The sequence below is a fragment of the Stenella coeruleoalba genome (genome assembly GCF_951394435.1).
Source record: "Stenella coeruleoalba genome assembly, chromosome: 11".
NCBI lineage: Eukaryota > Metazoa > Chordata > Mammalia > Artiodactyla > Delphinidae > Stenella > Stenella coeruleoalba.
Window position 1 is genome coordinate 25502229 of NC_137157.1, and position 23155 is coordinate 25525383.

General features: G+C 36.1%; 1 protein-coding gene across 9 annotated transcripts in view; it reads right to left on the reverse strand.

Moving 5' to 3' along the window:
• Window positions 1-6284: 6284 nt before the first annotated feature.
• VEZT (vezatin, adherens junctions transmembrane protein) overlaps window positions 6285-23155 on the reverse strand; it is a 70224-nt gene continuing 53353 nt past the window's right edge. For 8 of the 9 annotated variants that reach the window (XM_079936189.1, XM_079936185.1, XM_079936188.1 and 5 more), the window contains 5 exons: window positions 20634-20968; window positions 18147-18340; window positions 13822-13922; window positions 11972-12179; window positions 6285-8354 (listed from right to left, as the gene is read on the reverse strand). In XM_079936189.1, the coding sequence (XP_079792315.1) occupies window positions 7840-8354; window positions 11972-12179; window positions 13822-13922; window positions 18147-18340; window positions 20634-20968 (1353 nt within the window). In that variant the 3' untranslated portion in view covers window positions 6285-7839. Of the gene's footprint in view, window positions 9463-11971; window positions 12180-13821; window positions 13923-18146; window positions 18341-20633; window positions 20969-23155 lie in introns of all 9 variants that reach the window. The other variant, XM_079936190.1, reaches the window with a different exon arrangement.

Genomic DNA, 23155 nt, shown 5'->3' on the forward strand with positions numbered 1-23155 from the left:
CTACAACGAGTCTAACAAGGGACAGTGTGTCTACAAATGATGCTAAGGTTCTTCCCAGATCTGAACCTCAAAAAGCAAGCTGGGGCTTCCCTGGTGGCGCAGTGGTTGAGAGTCCACCTGCCGATGCAGGGGACACAGGTTCGTACCCCGGTCTGGGAAGATCCCACATGCCGCAGAGTGGCTGGGCCCGTGAGCCATGGCCGCTGAGCCTGCACGTCCGGAGCTTGTGCTCCGCAACGGGAGAGGCCACAATAGTGAGAGGCCCGCGTACCACAAAAAAAAAAAAAAAAAAAAAAAAAAAAAAGCAAGCTGAAGGCAATGTGGTAGATTCAGTAACAGATTAAAAGAAAAAGGCATTAGATTCCAGAAACAAGAGTTTAAATCACTTATCAGTGCAGCCAGAAAGCAAACACTAATACCTTTTAGAAACGATGAAAAATTAGTTAAATGAGACTGATAATAATATTGTTGAGTAGGAAGTCTTTGAGAAAAACAAAAACAGAAATCATTAATTTGGGGGAGAATTTGTTTTGGTGGCTAAGTTGTTTAACCTAAAAATAGAGACCTGATAATTAAGAACAATTCTTCTCACTGGCAATTAATAATAACCATATTACATACCACATTCCCATTGTGATAAATTACTATAATGTCAAAGTCTTTATCTTGTCCACTGTCATCCCTTTATTTTAGAAGGATTAACCAACCAATTCTTGCTAACGTGTAGGCACACATACAAAAAAAAGTGAACGCAGGATGTCTCGTCAGCCTCAGGTTATCTTCCATCTTCATACTCTTGACGTTCCAGGAATGATGCGCGAGTTTAGGTTGGTTCTAGGATAGGCCCAGGGGCCTGGTTTGATCTGGGATCCCTGGGACCATACCTAGAACAAACCCAAACAAAACCAAACTCCTTGGGAGTGCTTTCAGCTCAGGCAGACTTCTGGGCTTTTCACTCATATGGACCTCCAGGGCTGTACCAGAACCATAAGCCAGTCTTTAAGGGATGGGAGTAACATATCTGGAGCTTTCTGTACATTGCCAGATGCTAGTACTGTGCCTGAGTGAGCATTATTTAAGTCATGGTATGAATAGAAGGTACAGGTTGGTGAAATAAAAGTGCAGAAAATACTTTGATTTAAAAATGGAGGTAATGCAGATTGACTTGGGAGGGGAAAAAGTATATGTAATTTCTCAGGAAATATTATAAAAGAATAAACTTGTAAAAGACATGTTTTAGTTTTTAAAAATATGTTCAATGATAAAATAATCTGTAGGTAGCCAACCTTTAAGAAATGCTACAAAGTGAAAAATGTTAAGTCCAAAATAGTAAAATTACCCCTTAGCTTGAGAAACTCTTAAAATATGAGAGGAAAAATATATTTGTACAACAATATCTCAGAGAATATACTCACTTTTTAAAATAGTGTATTCCGAAGCATACACAACTTAAATACTGTCCTACTGCAGTAACATGTTTGATATATGCCAAACGAAATTCAGTAAATAGGAATGAGGCAAACTAATTTAATTGCTAACAGGTTAAAATATATTAAAATTTACAGCATTTAAAACACTATCATATGTATTTTAATTTATCACACATTTTAGGATATCCATAAAATCAACTCCTTATTCACGTTAAACTTTTATATGTGTGAATTCTGGAATCAATTCATCCTTCTTTTTGGTTTATAGCAATTACACTAAGTAGAATCATTTTCCTCTCACAACTATACTCAAAGAGAATTTTTCTCCTGTACCACCAAGCCAAGTTTGGCCTCATAGCTATTTTGTAATAGCAGCCTCAACTCAAGAAACTGGTTTGGATCATCTATTTTTTGATGAATACTATATCATAATTCCCTTCTAGTAGCATGAATAACTGAAAGCTGAGTTTGAGGCATGGCCATAAAATAAGTAGATTGATTCTCTAACTACCCTGTAATTAGATGGAAGGATGAATCAACATATGGTTACTAAAACACAATCAGCCTGTTGGTAAAACCAAGTTGTTCAATGCTAATCCCAGACAAATATCCCTTTCTAGACATTTGTATTTTGCTTGCAATCATTATAACATGCAAATTTAATGTTTATTTTTCACGAGAAAAATCATCATGCTTGATTAATTAACACATTAAATTATCATTTAAACATGCAAAATATAGAATGACAGTGGGAATTCAGTCATTCAAGTATCTGTCAATACCATTAGATCTAACACAGTAACATTTGGCCAGCTTTTAATACACATTTAATTGAATGAAAATAAAGATATTGTCTTAAGAACCTGCATAATCAAAGAATAAATTCTTTGTGTATAATTGTCTACAGTCTAAAAACCTTATTACTTCTCAGTTCTCTATGGTATCAATAATGAAAAGTTTCCTTATTTTCCAGGGCTCAACCTACTTCATGTTTTGGAAATGAAGATACAGGTCTCTAAAAACAAAAGCAACATAACAAAAACAACCCAGCCAAAGAAATTCTTAGCAGCATGTGGCATCCAACTCAAATAGAAAGTACTATAGAAAATGCTAACTTGAGTGGACTGGTTTTAATTGGAGCCGAAAAATTAGAGTGAAATATATAGAAGGTAAAGTATGGAAACAAAATGGTTCCTTTTGTACACTAACAGCTCTCCTATTTTGAGAACAGGAATCTAATACAGTACACTTATTTTAAAGATAGCAATGAAATAGGTAGTAATAGATGTCACAAAATCCACACACTTAAGTATAATCCAGTTTTTCAGGTCTTCACTGAGTCAGTTTACTCTTACTTTGTATTTATACATTCTGCTAGCTGTCTTAGTCACCTGGTTTCCAAAACTGAAGCAGACTAGAAGAAGCATTATGAAGGTGGAGAAAGTCTATTGCTACAGGCACACTGCAGTGAGCACTAATATGAATTAGGGGAATCAGAACTATTAGAAAACAAAGAAAACAAAAAAGGCACAGCAGAATGGAGTTATTTAGTAAAGGGGCATATAGCTCTCAGTGCCTAATTAGTCTATTACAGTAAAACTATTGTTAGTAACGATCATTTTGACATCTAATTTATTTCATATATTGTTTGAGAAGACAGCAATACATAGTCAGTTTTAAAAACACTTCCATCAGGGCCTTCCCTGGCGGTCCAGTGGTTAAGACTCTGCGCTTCCACTGCAGGGGGTACGGGTTTGATCCCTGGTCCGGGAACTAAGATCCTTCAGAAATTATTTCAAAATTTTTAAATGCTTAAAGAGGTTTAAGCTCCATAGAAAACTGGGATATCTAGAATGACTCATTCCCCAAATATTCAGTTAGACAGTTCTTACTAAATTAGCCAGGCATGTTTAGTCTCAAACCAATTAGTTCTAGAATATAAATCTTGGTGAACACAGTTGAAGTCCATTTATAGTGCTCTAAGTTTTAACTCTGCATTCTATACTAGAACATTTAACAAGAACAGAATATTTAACATTTCCCTAAAATATACACAATGATTTATATAAAGATGATAGTCAAATTTTCTTTTATAGCTGAATTCATTAATGTAAAGTCCTAGAAACATCACCATATAAAAACTGAATTAATACTTTAAATGTATGGCAATCATATATTCAAACAGGTATTTTTAGCAAATTCTTAGTAAAGAACTAAGAGGCAAACAAAAGTATGCTAAGCAGACAAACAGATACCACAAAGTCCATGCACTTTACTGACAGAAAAGCCCCTTAAGCTTTGTTCAGTCTACTTACTCTTATTTTAGACACAATTCTAGCAAGCTTGGCAATCTGGTTTCTCAGTCCACAGCAGATTAGAAGCAGCAAATTAGGGCCTAGTGCGGAAGGCAGGCACACAAAACAGCAGCAAAAAGTGACAGTTGATTAAAGGGAAGATAGAGAAACCGTGAAAAACAGACATAACTCAAAAAGCATAGCAATACAAGGTCATGTAGAAAAGGGGCATTATATATCTCAGTAGCCCCTAAGTGAATTTCTGTTTATCACCCCATGATAGGAAGTAATGTTCTTAAAGATGACAAAGAAAACATGGACAAGTATAAAGTATATTTTAGAATATTTCCTATAAAACTGTTTTAAAAAAAATTGACGATTAAACTGATTTGCTTCAGTTAACTGAAAAATTAACTTATGCAAGTTAGTCACCTGTCAATGATGACAGAAATGAATTGTTACTGTACTTAGGATATTTCCCCCCATATTTTCTCTTCTAAAATATTTGTAGCTTCATTTTGTAATTTTGTGTGATTTGCATAGATATGTCTTATAACTAGAATTGGAAGAATAAATCAACCTCTGTGTTTTCTCTGGTTATCATTCACGGCATATCCACTTTAGTTCAAATAATGAGTTAAACCACAGCATTATGGTATTTAGTTCTTGTTTTGTTTGGATACAGAAACAATATACTATGATTAAACCAAACCCGTTGAACTTTTCTTCCCACATGATTTCTAATAATTTATCAAAATATTTTATATTACTGATGATGTGTAAGTAAAAGTCAGTCACCAGAGTGAAATGACCTCTAGGGTTTACTTTTGATGAACACTCCGTTGACTTATAATTTTGTGAAATGTATCAGAATTTGATTCTTTCTATACTTTAACATTAAAAGCTTTACTGTTTTTATTATGTGAATCAGAATATTACTATTTATTTTTCAAGAAAATTGAGTTTAAAATTTTTTAACCTATTTTACTAACATATTTACTAAGTAGTTACTAATATAACCAAATCTTGTTTTCCAGCCTCAAAAGTTTTATTTCCTTTTTAACTATTGCTGAGAAGTCAGAAGTTGCAAACATCATTTAGCAATTCAGAGAATTTGGGTTTTGCTGGAAAAACTCCCCATGATATTATTACATCAGCTGCACTCAAAGCTTTTAAATGATGGTTCTGGAACTTAAACTTAGATCTATCCTTCTGTATTAAACCCTTAAACCCATATTCTTAAATTTCCTTAGTAATTTGCCTTAAATGTGTTTCTCCTGACTTGCTTGTCTTCAACTTCAGAAATCAAACTTGAGTCAATGCATCAGTTCCTAATGAAATATATTCACAAGTTGTTAAGTACAATTAATTTTAATGAGGTCTTAACTTATGAAGTCAGATAAAAACAGACAACTTGTGAAAATAAGCAGCAGACTGCAAATCAAAGACCAGCAAGAATCTCGCCCTAGATAGGCCAGATATGTAGACTTTTACTGAAAGCTGGGGGGAAAAAAGGCGGGGGAGGGGGATTTAAGATATGATAACTGTCACCAGATCATTTACTGCCATGACTTTCCTAACGGTAAGCAAAGGGCAAAAATCTTGTCTTCAGGAGTGATCTAAATGCCTCTTTTCATATATTCTTACCTTAAGTACTAGTTTTAAAATAAACGATGGAAACGTTCATATTAAAAGCTGTTAGGATATTACTCCTTACAAGAATTATTCTGTCAAGATACCAATGTTAAATTTGGAAAGCACAATTACAAATTTTCCCCACAAAGTATTTTCCCCAGAGGGCTTCTTTTGGACATAGGGTGGCAGCTATTAAAACCAGTCACAAGCCTGATAAGAAAAAGTGAAATATTATTTGAAAAGTAACAAGAATATCTAGTTATATTACATGGACTTATTTGTTTTATTTCCTAAGGTATTCACGGCAAGAAGAATAAAGTCCTAGACAGAAGTTCTTAGATTTTACCGGGTATAAACATCAGCTAGGTCTCATTTCAAAATGACCAACTAAGAATAATTGGGAGTATGGCCCCATATCTGTATTAAAAAAATAAGACCTACGATTTATTCTAATGCAGGTGGCCCCATGAAAAAAACAGAAAAACAACGACTTTTAGACTATTATAAGAGAAAATTAGGAATTTTCACAGGGAAGATATTTTATCTCGGAAATATTCTAAAAGATGACAAATTTTGAAAACTACATAAAAAGAACATTCAATTAAAATTCCAAGATCCTTATTTCATGGTTTCAGTAAGTAGAATTTTCATGGAACTAAGTAACAACCAGTGAATAAAACATCAGACTGGAAGGTTAGGAATTTCTGATTAAAATTAGTCTTTCAATATTAAAAAGTATCACCTTAGAAAGCATTAAATAAAACTGATATAATACTATGGAGATATTTTCCCCAAGCTGGTATAATAAAAATCATATATAATAAAAGAATTAAAAATTATTAAACTCTAATTCTTCTTATATAAGGTTACAGATTAAGAGAAAGATTACCAAGTTTTTCCATAATTCTTCTAAATTCAAGGAAAAAAGGAGTCTGGCAAACTAAGCAATTTAAAATGAAAATAAACTTTAAGCATTGTTATGTAAGAATATAATAGTCAGTTACAACACAAGATTTTTTCTTGAAATTTAGCTAACTATCTAAGTGGTAAACTAGGCCCACCCTAAGATATTGCTCCTAAGAGCTTAATTATGGGTTAAGTCCTAGAATATTTAGCAACAGGCAGAATCACTTATAGTACAAAGGATCACTACTATTCATATAAAACATAACCAAGTTTTTCCTCGGGATAAAAAATAAATTTCCTTAGATTAGTGAAAAAAAATCCCCTTTGGTATATGAAAATTTACTCACTTGAAGTGCTAAGTTACAGGAATTCAAAAGTGTTTTTTAACTCCAAAGGCATACTAGATTCACAACTTCCTTTCTAGGACAGCAGCATAAATTGAGTTTTTCCTACATTTTCCTCAAATAATGTCTATAAACTACGTCACTGCATAGGAGCTATAGGTATTAAAAAACAATATACTCCTGGAAATATCACTCTTTGAAAATGTAATCACAACACAAAACAGATGAGATTGGACAATTTGGAAAGCAACCCCTTTTAAGAGGTAGTTTGTAAATAAAGTATTAAGGAGACAAGGATGCTTTCCAGGAAGCCGACAGGATGTTTCCAGAATCTTATTAAGGTGGAGAGGTGTACAGCTTCAGGCTAGAAATCAGCAGCACGGTGACCTGCTTGTGTTAATGGCACCCATTATCTCTAGGCAAACTGATTAAAGGAACGTTTTTTGCAAAGTTGAGGATGAGGCCTCAGACTTATAGGGATCCCACTTTGATATCATCTCTTTTCGTTGCAACAAGAACAGAAAAAGATAAAACACACAAAACTGAAAGGGTAATTCTTAAAAAGGAACAATGTGTTTTTTTAAAAGATCATTTAGAAATCTTAAAATTAACCACTGAATACACATACGAACAAGGAAACATAAGACACGTTATAAGCCAAGTAATTCTGAAACTACATTTTAGTTCCAAACCCCAGTACACATCAATTGCATGAATTCAATTTTTTTTTTATTCAGACGTGTATCTTTGTTTTAAGACTGGTATAAACAAAAATAAAATACAAACAACTTGTTACTGACATGATAGCTGCAGTCATTAACTGCAAGAATACAGTAAAAAGGAGCCATACTAAATGTTAATATTCTTGCAACAGAATTACCCCAGTCATTTTATGGTAGTAAATTCTGGCAAGAAATGATAAATTCATTTGTTATTAAAGATACTTAAAGAATTTCCAAGATCAATCAGTTGTGCTGAAAATAAAATAGCAGTTTATTCAAAAGAGCCCTTACCTTTCTCTTATTTTCCTAAAAGATCTGCCATTTACAGGTAAACTACTATTTTCAGATCAGCTGTTCAAAACCAGGGTTCTTCCTGTAAATTCACATCTTAGCTTTAAATATAGTAAACTTACACTCATTTTCCCTTTCCAGTGGAATATCTAGTCTTGAAGTTAAAACACTTTCACAAAAAAGAACAATTTAAAATCCTTAATGGAAATCTTGGTTCTTACTTTTCTTCTACCTCATTTTCATTTTCTTGCATTATTTGTTCTTCTTCCTCATCACCAAAAGTCTGTTCCTGCATGGTAGTAAAGGAGAGAGATCTAGCAGCCACTTCTGCAGCGAGGCCAGCAGTGAAGGTAAAATCCGGTGACAGCTGTAGCTGTGCCAGCCTCTGCTTGATGGAGGGCTGCAATGAGGCCCCGTGGGTTGGGTGGGCAGGGGCCAGGCCACCTGCATCAGCCTGCTGGGACTCATCTTCGCTCTCACATTGGTAATACATTCTTTCTTCAGCTCCTTGGAGGAAGACTTCATTTGCAGAATTGTCTTTATTTTTACCATCTAGAGGGTATTCACATAAATACTCAGTCCTATTACTTATTTCATTGTCGGTTGTAGAGGGTTTATTATTTTCCTCTTCAGTATCATTTTTACAAACTTTCCCCATATCTGAATCCACTGATGGTTCTGAATTACTTATGGGTTCCACTGGATCTACAGGACACAAGGATTTCAACACAGCTTCAAAGGAAAAAAACAAAGAAAGAAAGAAAGAAAGAAAGAAAAGAAAGAAAGGAAGAAAGAAAGAAAGAAAATAACTAAAAACCCAGCAATGATTTAAACTTTAATTTAAACTCCCAGTAGTTTTTTCTTATAAAGAACAATAAATAAATAAAAGCTAAATAAAACTTGCCAGTAAATCAATGTAAATTTATAAAACCAGAGAACTTTATGAGATAAAATGCCTAAGATATGAAATGAGATGGAGTTCTGATGAATATTTTACAACACCTCACATATCTCTTATTCAAAATATTAAAGCAGTGGTTCTCAAGGTGTGGCCCTTGAACCAATAGCATCAGTCAGCATCACCTAGGAATTTGGTAGAAATTCAAATTCTTCGGCTCCATCCCACACCTACTGAACTGGAAACTGAGTGAGGACTGGCTATGTTATACAAGCCCTCCACTGGATTCTGATGCACACTAAAGTTTGAGAACCACTGTACTAAAGAATAAGCAGCATGGTTTTCACTAGTAGTATGTCAGATCAAACACCTAAGAGTAATCCAGGTAATCATCCTATCATCAAGACATATATATTTACAAGTTAAAACAGCATGGGAAAAAAAATGCAACATACAATTCAACTCACTTGCCAACCACCTAACAAGACCCTGATGAAAATAAAGGCAAAACTTGTACACATTTTGTAATGCCACAGAAAAATATAAAATTAAATAAAACCTGCATTCCAGATCAACTACTGTACAGCGTAATACATAAATATTATATCCATACGGCAGAAGTTGTCCTTTCAAGGAAAATGAAGTTTTATTTAGCCCCTCTTGATGTTAGTAGGCAGTGGGTTGCTTGCTAGGCAGTCTCTCCTCCCATTATGAGGGGTTAGTACAATACAATATGTTATGAAGCATGACGGAAGAAAGAAAAAGCACGTCTTGAAGATCTGGCGTTTATTTAAAAAATAATTTTGTAAAACATGTCCATTTCCAAGAAACAGGTCCCTAAGCTGCAGTAACTCCACTAGAGAAGCAGCAACAACAGAAAAAAATGGCCACAGCAGGTTGCAGTGTAGAATTTCCCTCTCTAATTCCATTCGGACTTTACCCCTGTAGGCAGAGACGAAAACAACTCTGGAAGATGTACTGAAATTTTTCATGGGCAAAGCATTTTAAGGTTTCAGCTTTTTATTTATTTTCACAAACTAAATTAGCATTATTGCCTTTTCAAATGTAAACTATGGAAAACACATACCTGAAAAAGAGACACATTTCTCTCATTATTATATCTTTACCCATACTGTCAAGAAGATAATTTTAAAGCCACATGAAGAAAATACTAAACAATAAAAAAGGATATAAGTTCACATACAATGTTATTTTCAGATTTCATGTACAGTGTTAGTCTATAAATCTGCTAATTCTTAAAGAATGCAACATATATTAGAAGTTGATTGATATTCCTGATTATTGTTAATTAAATGGGGGCAGGTAATCTGTATAATGCATCAACTGACTAGTGTGTTAACTCTGTGTTAGAATATAAACCTTCAGGAGTATGGGGATTTTTGTCTCTCGATCTATGTGCTAGGGATACAGCAGTAAACAGTATCTTAATATCTACTTGTTGACTGAGTAATTTACTAAATGAATACTGTGGGGGATAATAAAGCCCCTATTTAAGACCAATTTAATTACAGAAACAAAAAAAAATTGAACGCATAGGAAACAACAGTGTCTAAAATATAATACTCTTAATCTCTGATTTATGTAGGCCATAAATATATGGACAAGCAAGTTTCAGGAACTCTGTTTTTACCGCTGCTTCTAGGAAGTTCTTCATCTACTACATGCTTTGTTGCTCAAGATGTCCTTTCATTTCACTAGAGTGCCCTCAGGTGTGAGGGTCCGTAGTGGTGGGAGAGGTGGTAGGACTGGAGCAGTAAGAGGGGGACTCATGGAGGAGAGACTGGTGGAGAGGACAGCATTCCTGGTAAAGGGATCACCATATATGTTCTTCATTAATAAAAACAGCAACCATCATCTAATTGGATAGATATAAGTAAAGGAAGATATCTATATTAGAAACAGTGGGGAATATAACTGGATGATGAACTCCTGATGGAGAGGCTTGAAACCAGGAAAAGGAGTTTAGATTCAATACAATTAGAAAGGGGGAACCACCATAGGTTTTTAAGATAGAGAGCTATTATCAGTGTGCTGTTTGAGAAAAATCTAAGTAGCTTTCAAGGATAGATATAAGCTATCCTAAAAACTTAGAAGCTATCTTCTAAGAATAGCTTAGAAGAAAAAGGTATTGAAAATGCAAGTCAACTAAGAGGCTATCACAATATACGACCATAATCTTATGAGGACCTGGGCTACAAAGGGGGCCAATGGGAAGAAAGAAGGATAAAATCAAGAACTGGGGGTTTCCCTGGTGGCACAGTGGCTAAGAATCTGCCTGCCAATGCAGGGGACATGGGTTCGAGCCCTGGTCTGGGAATATCCCACATGCCATGGAGCAGCTAAGCCTGTGTGCCACAACTACTGAGCCTGTGCTCTGCAGCCCGTGAGCCACAACTACTGAAGTCCGTGCACCTAGAGCCCATGCTCTGCAACAACAGAAGCCACTGCAATGAGAAGTCCGCGCACTGCAACGAAGAGTAGCCCCCGCTCACCGCGACTAGAGAAAGCCTGCACGTGGCAACGAAGATCCAACACAGCCAAAAATGAATAAATTAAAAAAAAAATCAAGAAGTGTACATCTGGACAAGGGAGGATGGTAGTGCTCCTAAGAGAAGAAAAGAGAACGAGGAGGAACCTTCCAGAGTATAGGTAATCTATATACTTCTAGTGAAAAAGAGAAAAGGAAGAGAAGGCAGTTGAGTCTGAGGCTCCACATACTCTAAAATGGAAGGGAAGTCCCACTCTACCTTCTTAGAAATCCATAGGAATTAATTCCTGAATTACGAATTAGCTAGTTTGATATTGTCAAGTACTAAGCTTCCCCTCTTTCCCTCTCCTGCCTCCCATGAAGTTCGACTAAAGAAATGAAGGGTGGTTAACATAAAGAAGTTTAAGGGTAATCTTAGGTATTACCAGTCATCCAACTTTGTCCAAATCCAAGTATGGAGACAGCGTGCACAGAAGCATCTCTGCTTCCCATCTACTAAAGTGCTCAGATCAATTAAGTAACATAATGATATAGTTAAGGCCCTAGGTTTTAACTCATTTGTTTTAATAGTGAACATACTTATTAATTTTGTGTTTTATTAAAGTAATTATAAAATAAACATAGGACAGAGTTTAGAATCTCAAATTCACTGAATTTGAAAACATCAATTTATTCACAACTCACTACCCATTTCAAAACAAATTTAGTAAAAAAAAATCAAATAACTGATGAAAAAGTCTAATTTCGTATTCCCAATCTGATTATATACCCACTCTTTTATTGATCAAATTAATTTTGTGTCTAGAAGAAAAAGTACTATACTTACTGGTGGATCCCTAGAATTAAAACCATAAGAAGTCTATACCTAAAATAAGATTTATAGTTCAAGAAAAAAGAATCCCTTACATTGAAATAACGTTTTACTCTGAAGTCAGTGCTTACCATGATCACTAAATAGAAGCTGCTTCCACTTCTGCCTTTCTGCCTCTGATGCTTTAAATCCCAGCACAGATTTTAGTTCTTGGAGTACCCTCTTGGATTCTTCATGCTCACGCTCCTGTCTCTCTCTGTCTTCTTGAGACAAGTAATAAAAGTCATCCTTTCTGAAATCACTGTCCATATCAATATCATCTACATAAGCTTCTAACTCCTGAAAATGAATAAAAGAAAAAGCACTGTACTTCGAGAGGACAATTTTCTAGTAGCATTCATTTACTTGCACCTATTGATCTCCAAGATTAAAAAAAATGACTCCTGGCACAGGTCATTAAAGCACAGTTGGGCGAACAAAGCAAACATAGATAAATTGAAATCTTAAAAAAACTTACCTGATACGAAGAGGGTTGTGGATGAGAAGTTTAACAACTTCGATTGTTATTTTTCTACTCTGATACCATTCTATAGATCTAGTCAAGATTACAGCTTTAGCTTTGTCAAAACCAATCAAAATTAGCAGGGCTGGTGGTTTGGGGAGGTGGTCAGGTATGTTAGTCTTCTTTGGTAGACATCTGTGGTTCTTTCTGACTTCCCAGCAAGTTTGAACACTATTGCTAGGATTGGGGAACACCTCATCTTATGGTTCTCCTTATCTCTAAGGGAGAGGGTAGGATCCTTGCTTACTCAGCTTCCCTTGCAGTTATGGTTAAGGAAAATGAGTTGAGATCCTCTAATCGGGTGTACCTGGATCAGATCTGATTCAGAAGTTTGTTATAAAAGAAATAGGCATACTACCAAATGTAAAATAGATAGCTAGTGGGAAGCAGCCGCATAGCACAGGGAGATCAGCTCAGTGCTTTGTGACCACCTAGAGGGGTGGGATAGGGAGGGAGGGAGGGAGGGAGATGCAAGAGAGAGGAGATATGGGGATATATGTATAGCTGATTCACTTTGTTATAAAGCAGAAACTAACACATCATTGTAAAGCAATTATACTCCAATAAAGATGTTTTAAAAAAAAAAAAAAGAAAGAAATAGGCATTTTGAGGAATCCATTCCGGCAAGGATGGTGGCAGATCAAGTTTCCAGAGGTAGAGGTTCTGAAGATAGTTTTCATTATTCAACATTGATGGAGCAGGTGGCAACATCTGCACCCAGTGACTTAGCAGTGATGTTGCCACTGGAACAGTTCTTTTGAGTGATTTTGGCTGTTTACCCCAACGTGCTTCAAGCCTGATTATCTGGACCTCTGAAATATTCTGTCAGCTATGTAATGTTTTTAAACAAATTTCTTGTAGGTTAAACTAAGTAGGGTTGGTCTCCCTTTGCAGTTAAGAATACTGAATAGGCACTATGACCTAAGGAAAAGAAGCCTTCTTCAGAATGAGCAATCTGTTGTCAACAACTAACACAATCATTTAAAAAAGTATTTTATAAAGGGTATAGCATACACACATGCAGCCAAATGCACAAATCTTAAATGTACAGGATTTTTACACAGGCACAGAGACTGGTAAACCACCACTCTGATCAAGATAAAAACATTTCCAGCATCCCAGAAGGTACCTTTGCTAATGCACTAACTTTTAATGCATTTCATCACTTTTGAGTATTTAAAAAATGGACAATTAGATATAAACAGGAAAATGTGTGGGTAGATTCAATGGATCCAAATTCAAGGCACTAAGAACTAATGATATGATATAAATTCAATAAATTGTATTGTGATTCTGAAGTTCACTAGAAATATAAATTCAACAACTTACGTGAACTTATCCATGTCACTTACAGAGAAAGGTAGGTAAGTTATGTACGTGAAACTCTTTAGGGGAAAAAAAAGCAATTTTCACCCTTACCTGCTCCTCAGGGATTGGATCCTTGTCTGCAATGTGTAGAGGAGGCTGCATCAGAGGTACCACAGTACAGTGTGGGTTTTCACACGCCATTTCAGGTTTGCCTTGAAAAGAAACACAGAAATGAGTGAACATCTATTAAAGTTAACAAAGGTAATATCTATAGACTTACAATTTAAGTTAAACTCTTGGAGAAGAAAAACCTGTTTTTTCTCTCCCCTTTTCACCTTACCATAGTATCTGTCACACAGTAGGTACTCTAAATACTTGCTGAACAATCAACTTTGTTCATTGCACAGAAACAGGCTCAAGACAGACCCACTGTTCCCTACAAAAACAAACTTTGATCTTGTACTTCGCTTAAGCTATTTTTATTCTCAGGAGCAGTTAGGATTGGAAATGAGTTTCACAAGTAAATAGATTGAAAAGATCACCCAGGTGAGCTTAACTTTAATTATTTAAAATTGGTGTTTGGCATCTAATCTCAGGGTTACTTGGCCTCATGTCCAGCTCTCTATCTTTTATCATTATCTCTCTACTTTCAAGAAGCAGGGGTTAAGCCTCTAGGTTTTTACCTTTCAAGAGTAATGATAGATACATGGTTGGGAACAGAGCTGGGGGGACTCTCAGCTGGCATGGGCTGGTGTGGTCAAAGCAAGCTAGGCTGGGGTGGGAAGAACCTTCAGTAGGTGTGAGTCAGCAGAAATGTGACTTAGTCCACAGCAGCAGGCGACTGGTTACATACAAAGGATTGAATAAATAAGTAAATATATTGAAACTAATGACAGCCAAGCTTCTCATAATCACAAAAGAGAGGAACAAATATACAGGGGGGAAGGCCAGAATAAACTATGTGGTATTAGAATTGAATTGGAGGTATTGGTATGAACTCATGGCTTACAACATATATGGATAGACAGATACAGAAAGAGAGATGGAGTGTACACATGTATATACAGAGATGTATTTCACAGCTCTGTACACTGAGAAGTGGTAAAAGGAGTAACATCCCAATGGCTCTGAGCATACCCAGCACCTAGATCTTGGTTTCTAAATGTCATTTTCCATTAAAAGGAATGAGGGCTTCTTGGAGACAAGGCTGATGTTATGGCTGGAGGCAGGGAAAATATGAGACAAAGTAAAGAAGTGCTCAAAGAATGATGGTGACACGAATCACCTTGAATGGGCTCCCTCTGGTCAATCTTTGGACAACCTGGGCAACAATATAACATAAAAGTAACAAACTATGATCTACTGAATAAAATAAGAATCCATATATCCACACTGATATAAATAAGTAAATAAGTGGAAAGGGGGAGCGATGCTTAACCTTAAAATAGAGTGTCAACTAGTAAGTGTAAATGGAAAATGGAAGTAGAAAATTACCATTTGGCAACCATCACAGTAATACCCAATTCAAGCAAGAACTATCAATGGATGCTAAAACTAGTGGGTGAAAAAATTTTAAGCTAATTTATTCTATTCACTCATAAAATTCACTCTTTTTTGTATATACAATTTTATAAGTTTAGACAAATTAGAGTCATGTAATCACCTCTACCACCACAATCATGATACAGAATAGTTCTATTACGTCAAAACATTTACTTATGCTGCCTCTTTGTACCCTACTCCTCCCTCCATATCCAACTCCTAGTAACCATTGATATGTTTCCTGTTCCTATTAAATTTTATCATTTTCAGAATGTCATATAAATGGAATCATACAGTATGTAGTGATTTGAGTCTGTCCTCTTCTGATTAGCATAGTGCATCTTCCATCTTATTAATGTATCAGTAGTTCACTTCTTTTTTATTTCTGAGTAGTATTCCACCGTATGCGTGGATATAATGGCTTACCTATTCATCAGCTGAAGGAGCCTTGGGCTATTTCCTGATTTTGATGGCATACTACGGGTATGTAAAAGAATGTCTGTTTTTCAAAAATGTGAACAGAACTATTTAGGGGTAATGGGGTTTCATGTCCGTATCTTACTCTCAAATGGTTCAGAATAATACCACCAAAAGAATTTAAAGACAGATACACAGAGAGATAAAGCAAATGTGGTAGAATGTCAACAACTGGGGAATCTGGATGAACGGTATTTAGAATTATTATTCTCGTGATATTCTTATAATTTTGAAATAACTAAAAAAAAAAAAAGATATGGCAAACTAAAAGCACCTGCTTCTTAAAAAAATTCAAACGAACAGTTTTATTTCAAGTTGTGTAGCCAAGGCTACTATGGGCATTTTAGTGAGAAAAGTTTGTGAATACTTGTATCTTACTTCATGTCATTATCACCTATGAGCAAAAGCCACATACACAGAGGCCATCATGAAATCGCTTATCATCTGCCCAATGATTTGGAGACAATTTTAACAATCATGTTTGAGTGACTAAGATTCAACATCTCAGAGTATGCCAAGGGAGGGGTGAATGAGATGGTCAGTGGTCTTCTGAGTGTTTCTATTTATGGAAAATACACTTAAAAGCTCCAGAGTCATATCAAAAAGTTTAATATGTATAAATATTTGCACATACTAAAAATTCTTGGCAAATTTATCCTTTGGAGAAAGAATTATTCACCATTTACATTTGAGATATAAAGGAAATCTATTGGTAGTATATTGGTAATTAGCTTGTTAACATTTCCTTTGAAAAAAGTTAACACTTTTACTATCTAAGGACTTAGTTTGTTTAAGACATTAAAGTATTACAGATCTAGCTGTAAACAAAACAATGACTAACAGGATGATAAAGCATTACTCACCTTTGGCAGCAATACAATTTCTATACATAAATCTGATTAACCTCATAATAAGGTTCCAAGGGATAAACATGGTATTGACTTGCAGCATAAGTTTAAAGATTAATATGTCAACCATTTACAATGGAATTAGTGCAATTAGTAAAAACAAGTATAAAATCTGGGTCCAAAGGAAAGCAGTTTTGCCGAAAGTTTCAAGACTGCCTTTTTACCTAGCAGTACAAGGCACTCTGATGTTCCTATTAAATAACGGCACATTTTAACACATTTTCTTTTTTTTTAACATCTGTATTGGAGTATAATTGCTTTACAGTGGTGTGTTAGTTTCTGCTGTATAACAAAGTGAATCATCTACATGCATACGTATATCCCCATATCCCCTCCCTCTTGCATCTCCCTCCAACCCTCCTTATCCCACCCCTGTAGGTGGTCGTAAAGCACCAAGCTGAGCTCCCTGTGCTATGCAGCTGCTTCCCATTAGCTATCTCTTTTACATTTGGTAGTGTATATATGTCAATGTTACTCTCTCACCTCGTCTCAGCTTACCCTGCCCCCTCCCCGTGTCCTCAAGTCCATTCTCTATGTCTGTGTCTTTATTCCTGTCTTGCCCCTAGGTTCATCAGAACCTTTTTTTTTTTTTAGATTCCACATACATGTGTTAGCATACGGTATTTGTTTTTCTCTTTCTGACTTCTTCACTCTGTATAACAGACTCTAGGTCCATCCACCTCACCACAAATAACCCAATTTCGTTTCTTTTTATGGCTGAGGAATATTCCATTGTATATATGTGCCACATCTTCTTTATCCATTCATCTGTCGATGGACACTTAGGTTGTTTCCATGTCCTGGCTATTGTAAACAGTGCTGCAATGAACACTGTGGTACATGACTCTTTTTAATAACAAATATGCAGTACCAGCTAACATAGCATTTGTATACTAATTTTTTTTTTTTTTTGCAGTACGTGGGCCTCTCACTGTTGTGGCCTCTCCTGTTGCGGAGCACAGGCTCTGGACGCGCAGCCTCAGCGGCCATGGCTCACGGGCCTAGCCGCTCCGCGGCATGTGGGATCTTCCCGGACCAGGTCACAAACCTGTGTCCCCTGCATCGGGAGATGGACTCTCAACCACTGCGCCACCAGGGAAGCCCTTGTATACTATTTTTAAATGACTGACGTATTTTATCTTAAAAGTAAACTGAATTTCTGGCCCCTGATTACCAAACTCATTATTACCCTAACTGGAAAAGAGTTTCTGGAAGTCCTAATAATGGAATAATACTATTAAAATCTATTTGTTTAATTAATTTTTTTAAAAAGGAGGTATATGATTCAGGGAACTTTCAAAGCATATTCATTTTTTATTTACAAAAATAAGAGCCAAGACTTTATATTCAGTGTCAATTTGTACATATAAATTAACTTTTTTTTAGTAAACTAAGTAATTTTGTCAAGTCAGTTTCATCACATAGATAAGAAGTACACCTAATAAAATCTTGCCAGAGAAGAATAAGCATATCTGATAAGGGTACGCAAAAGAACTCTCTCATAAGTACCTTTTTTATCTGTGTTTCTTCGTAGCAACTTGTCCACTTGAGAAATGGCCTCTTCCCAGCAATTGTTGCTCGCTTGAACATGAGGCTGAATCAACTTTAATTTCTCTTCTAGGATTTGATAAGCTTCTGACACTAGTTCTTGTGTTTCTTTAGTACAAACAAGCTTTTCAAGTTCATCTTCAAAAATTATTACCCTGAGTAATAAAGAAAAACAGCAACAGATTTCTAAACTATGAACTGAAATGTATAATTCGCAAGGTTGATTTAAGAAATAAGTTTATAAGATGAAAAAAGCTCTGGACATGGAAGGTGGTGATGGCTGCACAACAATATATATGTATTTAATGCCACTTAACTGTATGCTTAAAAATGGTTAAATGGTAAATTTCATGTTATGTGCATTTTACCACAATTTTTAAAAAAGCTTATAAAGAGTATTCATACATTTATTCAACAAGTATTTCTTGCATACATACCAGGCATTTTACAAACTGAAAGGATAAATTAAACCCATTTCCTACTTATAAGAAACTTAAATCAAATCAGGGAAATTATACATATACAATACAATATCATAAAAAATTAAAATTAACATTTTATTTCCATTCCAAATTAGGTCTAGAGAGTTGAAGAAACTTGCCCAGGTCATAGAGCTGGTAAGCTGTGAAGCTGGGCTAAATCCAGGCACAAAATGACTGAGAGATAAAGACAGGCTTATAAGAATTCAGAAGAGGAGGAAGTTACCACCAGCTATGGGTATAGACAGGGAACAGCTAAGGAAGAGGTACTTCTGAGGTAGCACTGAAGCATGGATAAAATCGGAGCATGTACAGAAGACAAGGAAAGTCATTCTAGATGGTACATGGGGAAAGGCATTTATACAGTTTGGCTGGACTGAAGGAAAGAAGTGAGAAATAAAGACAGAAAGCAGCCTGTAGTCAGGTTATGACAAACCCTTTCTGTAGAATGTTTTATACAGACTTTAGTCTAAGCTGTTATAGTCCAAAATCAGTGAAAATTTTCAGATAAGTAAGAAAGCATATATATGCCTCAGAAACATTAATCTTGCACTCTAGAGGCCAGGAGAACAGTTAAAGGGTTAATGTCCTAGGGTAGGCAAGCGAGAGTGGGAATATCAAAGGGGACAAGCGAGAGGGAGGGATGAAACACAAAATTTTTTAGATAACACTTTTAAAAGTTGTGTGTGGCAGTGCTAAAGGGCAAATCAGATATGATGGTTTGTGACTGGTTTGCTCTCTAGTGAAAGTATTTTGAAAGGTGACATGTAGTAGCATACATAGAATATTTCATTTTTAAATAGGAAACATACTTCCCATGCATCATTCATAATCCCTGACCAAGGTAAAAAGCCCTTCTTTATCATTTTCATGTCCATCCAGTGTAGCACTCCTCCTTCTCGAGCCACCTTCCCTCATGCTAATGCATTCCATTACGCCCTGTATATTTCTGATTCTATTGCCAAACATTAATTCTTTATAGACCCTGGCTTTGCCTAACACAGCCTTTCCACTGAAATCTCTCATGATGATCCAACTTTTGCCACCCACTCAAGTGGAGATTGCCTTATCTCCCATTATTTCCTGTGGGAGACAGGGTTTTCTTAGAACGGCAGCAACAGACCACTGGAACATCCCTGCCTCACAGTTTCTTAGTTTTACACTATGCTGTAATCTTTACATCAAACTTAAATACCTATCTCAGACCTTGAACTGATGGGTAAAAACTTCTCTTCTTAAAATGTCTTTCTGAACTTAATTTCCTATCCTTGTGCATCACCTCCTTCTTCACTCCAGTAAATTAGCTTTTTGATTTTACTGAGACTTCAAGTCCTTTTGGCCCATTTTCTTATCTTACAAAATCAATTGCTGCCCTCCCCCTTCTACTTCTTGCCTGGTATCCAGGGTCAAGTACATCAACTACAATCTTCTCAACTCATTAAATTCCTGTGACCTTCCCCTGATTACAACATGAACCCAATCATTCATTTGATCCAGTCCTATACTATGAGTATCTGTTACAGAAAAATTTCACTGAAATGACTGGACCCTACATTTCACTAAGGCGGAGTATCAAACTATGGATTCTACATTTTTATTATTCAACTGGGGCCAAAAAACTTGTTCTATGCTATAGAAAAATGTCCAAACCTGCTCTGATTTATTCAGAAAAACAGCAACATTTTTCTCATCAACTGTATGTAATAATACTTCTCTGCTTTTGTCCTATCTTTCTAGGTTTTCTGTTGACATCAGGTAAAGTAAAAACTACATAAATGGCTCCCCCAAATTACAGTACTTACAAATCACTGTTTGTCTGCTACATTTGTACCTTTAAACCATCGTTTAGGCTGCAATGTCTCAATTTTGCTGCTGCTTTTTAGCTAGGACACAAGCCAACGACCACAATGGCACAAGACTGAAGCTTGCTAATCATGGGGACATTTTCTTACATGGCTTCTAAACTTACTCATTCAGTAATGCTTTCAGATGGAGCTGCAAGCTGCGTACTGCTGTGTGAACATTATTCAGTTCTCTTGACTTCTGCTGAGTTTTGGATAAACGCTGGGGTACTACTGACTGGTGCTGAGTTTCAAAGTACCGATAGAACTCATAGCTGCGCTTAAGCTCTTCCAAACAGGCAGAATGAGCATGAGGTAGACCTTGAGTCACATCAGATAGAATATGATGAGGCAAAAGTGCTGGAGTAAGTAAGGGCCCAGGAGGTGAATTAGCCGTAGAAAGTAACAGGGCTAACCGCCTGAAGAACTCTGAACTCTGTGCCACCCAGAGTTGGAACAAAACCTAAAAAAAAAAAAAAAAAAAACAAGAAAAAAGGACTAGATCAATAAAAAATATTGGTCAACATTCAAAACAAGAAAACAAACTACAGATTTGTTTATCTTAACTTCTGGTTTAAACTTTTCACTTTATTCTAAGTAATGAATATAGCTGAGTTTGAACTAACTCTAAGAGTAGCCAAGAATGTTACGTCAAATTATATAGTCATGGCACACGGGAACTTCTGATCATAATATAGCAGCTAATACCAGTATATAATTTAGTACAGTTCTGTCCTAAACGAGAGATGCTGATGGAATGAGACACAGCTAATTAGAAATGAATGTTCTTTGATGAATTATTTTAAAAATGTACACAGGGCTTCCCTGGTGGCACAGTGGTTGAGAGTCTGCCTGCTGATGCAGGGGACTTGGGTTTGTGCCCCGGTCTGGGAAGATCCCACATGCCACGGAGCGGCTGGGCCCGTGAGCCATGGCCGCTGAGCCTGCGCATCTGGAGCCTGTGCTCTGCAACGGGAGAGGCCACAACAGTGAGAGGCCAGCTTACCGCAAAAAAAAAAAAGAAAAAAATGTACACAAAGGAGAAAAGGAGACAGCAGGAATGATGGACCTATGTAAGTCCAAAGAAACAACTCATTGACGGAGCCAGAGTTTGGGCTTCAAACTATACCATTATTTTGGCCTAGGAAATAGCTAAGAAAAAACATAAAAATCAGTCCCAGAGTGATCATACTCAGGAATGTCTGGCATGAGAAACTACAACACACATTCTCAAAAGACACACCCGGAGTCTGGCAGCAAAGGATTCCTCCAGATAGTACTATTCAAGAGGACAATATCAAACAAACAAATACAATCTAGTCTGAACAGGAGTTAGCAGACAATAAAAAGAGGATAATTTACCACTCTGGATAATTTAGATTTCAGTTTTTTATAACCATGAAAATGGACATTATTTAAACTGTTTTATTAAATGAATTTTAACATTATGCAAATAATGAAGTAAGATAATTTAATGTAAACCTATTTTACTATTAACTCATTTTTTTTTTTAAATGAGCAAGGCCAAAATTCTAAATCACTGAAGATACACTATCTAGGGGTTCTTAAATATAAATACAAGGTATCTCACAAGTCTTATTTAACCATTAAATTTTGTTACTAAAATGATTTTCTTTATCCTTTATTTTTTAATTCACCAAGTATTTCTTGAGCACCTATGATGTGCCAGGCAGTACTCTAGGTGCTGATAATACAGCAGAGAACAAAAGTGAAAAATATCCCTGCCCTGATGAAGCTTATATTCAAGTAGGGGGAGTAATAGATATTAAAAAGTAAAATAAGTTTCTTGTCTGATGGGGTATGGGGAAAATACAGCAGAGAAGGGGAACAGCAAATGCGGGTTTGTGTGTGTATATGTGAGGGGAAGAAGAGGGAGAGAGAAGCAAAGGGAAGGAGGGGTGGCTAGGAGGGTCTCTAAATTCATCTGAAGGAACTGAGCCACTATGAGGAAAGAGTTCCAGGGAGTAGAAGGTTCAAGTGCAAAGTCCTGTAGTAGGAGTATACTTGGCACATCTGAGGAACAGCTAGGTCCATGCGGCTGGGATACAGTAAGCAAGGGGGAGCATGGTAAGTGATGAAGTTACTGAAGTAACTCTGGTTTTTACTCTAAGAGAAATGGGGAGCCACTGAAGGATTCTAAGCAGAAGAGTAATATTATCTGAGTTAAGCTTTAACAAGATCATCCTGTGTTGAGAGATCATAGGGAGGTGAGCACAAGCGAAGACAGGAGATTACTGCAATAATCCAGGTGGGAGTTAACATGGTAGCTCATACCATAGTGGTTGGTGGTAAGAGGTAAGCAGCGGTGAGACAAGTGACAGAATCTCTTGACAGACTGTTTATGAGGAAAGGTGTTAACAAGGATGAGTCCAGAGTTTCAGACCACAGAAATTAAAAAATCAAGTTGGCATAGCTTACTGCCATTTTAAAAAAGACCAATTTATTATCTAATCACTGCCATATTATACAATTAAACCAAAACTCAGAAATACACATTTTTTTCTGTTTGTTCTTTGAATAAGGGAAGCCGCTCTGGATGAGGGGATAACCACAGTTTATGGGCAATTAGGAAATTTTGATTTAAAGCATTTTCAGGGAATTCCCTGACAGTCCAGTAGTTTGGACTCGG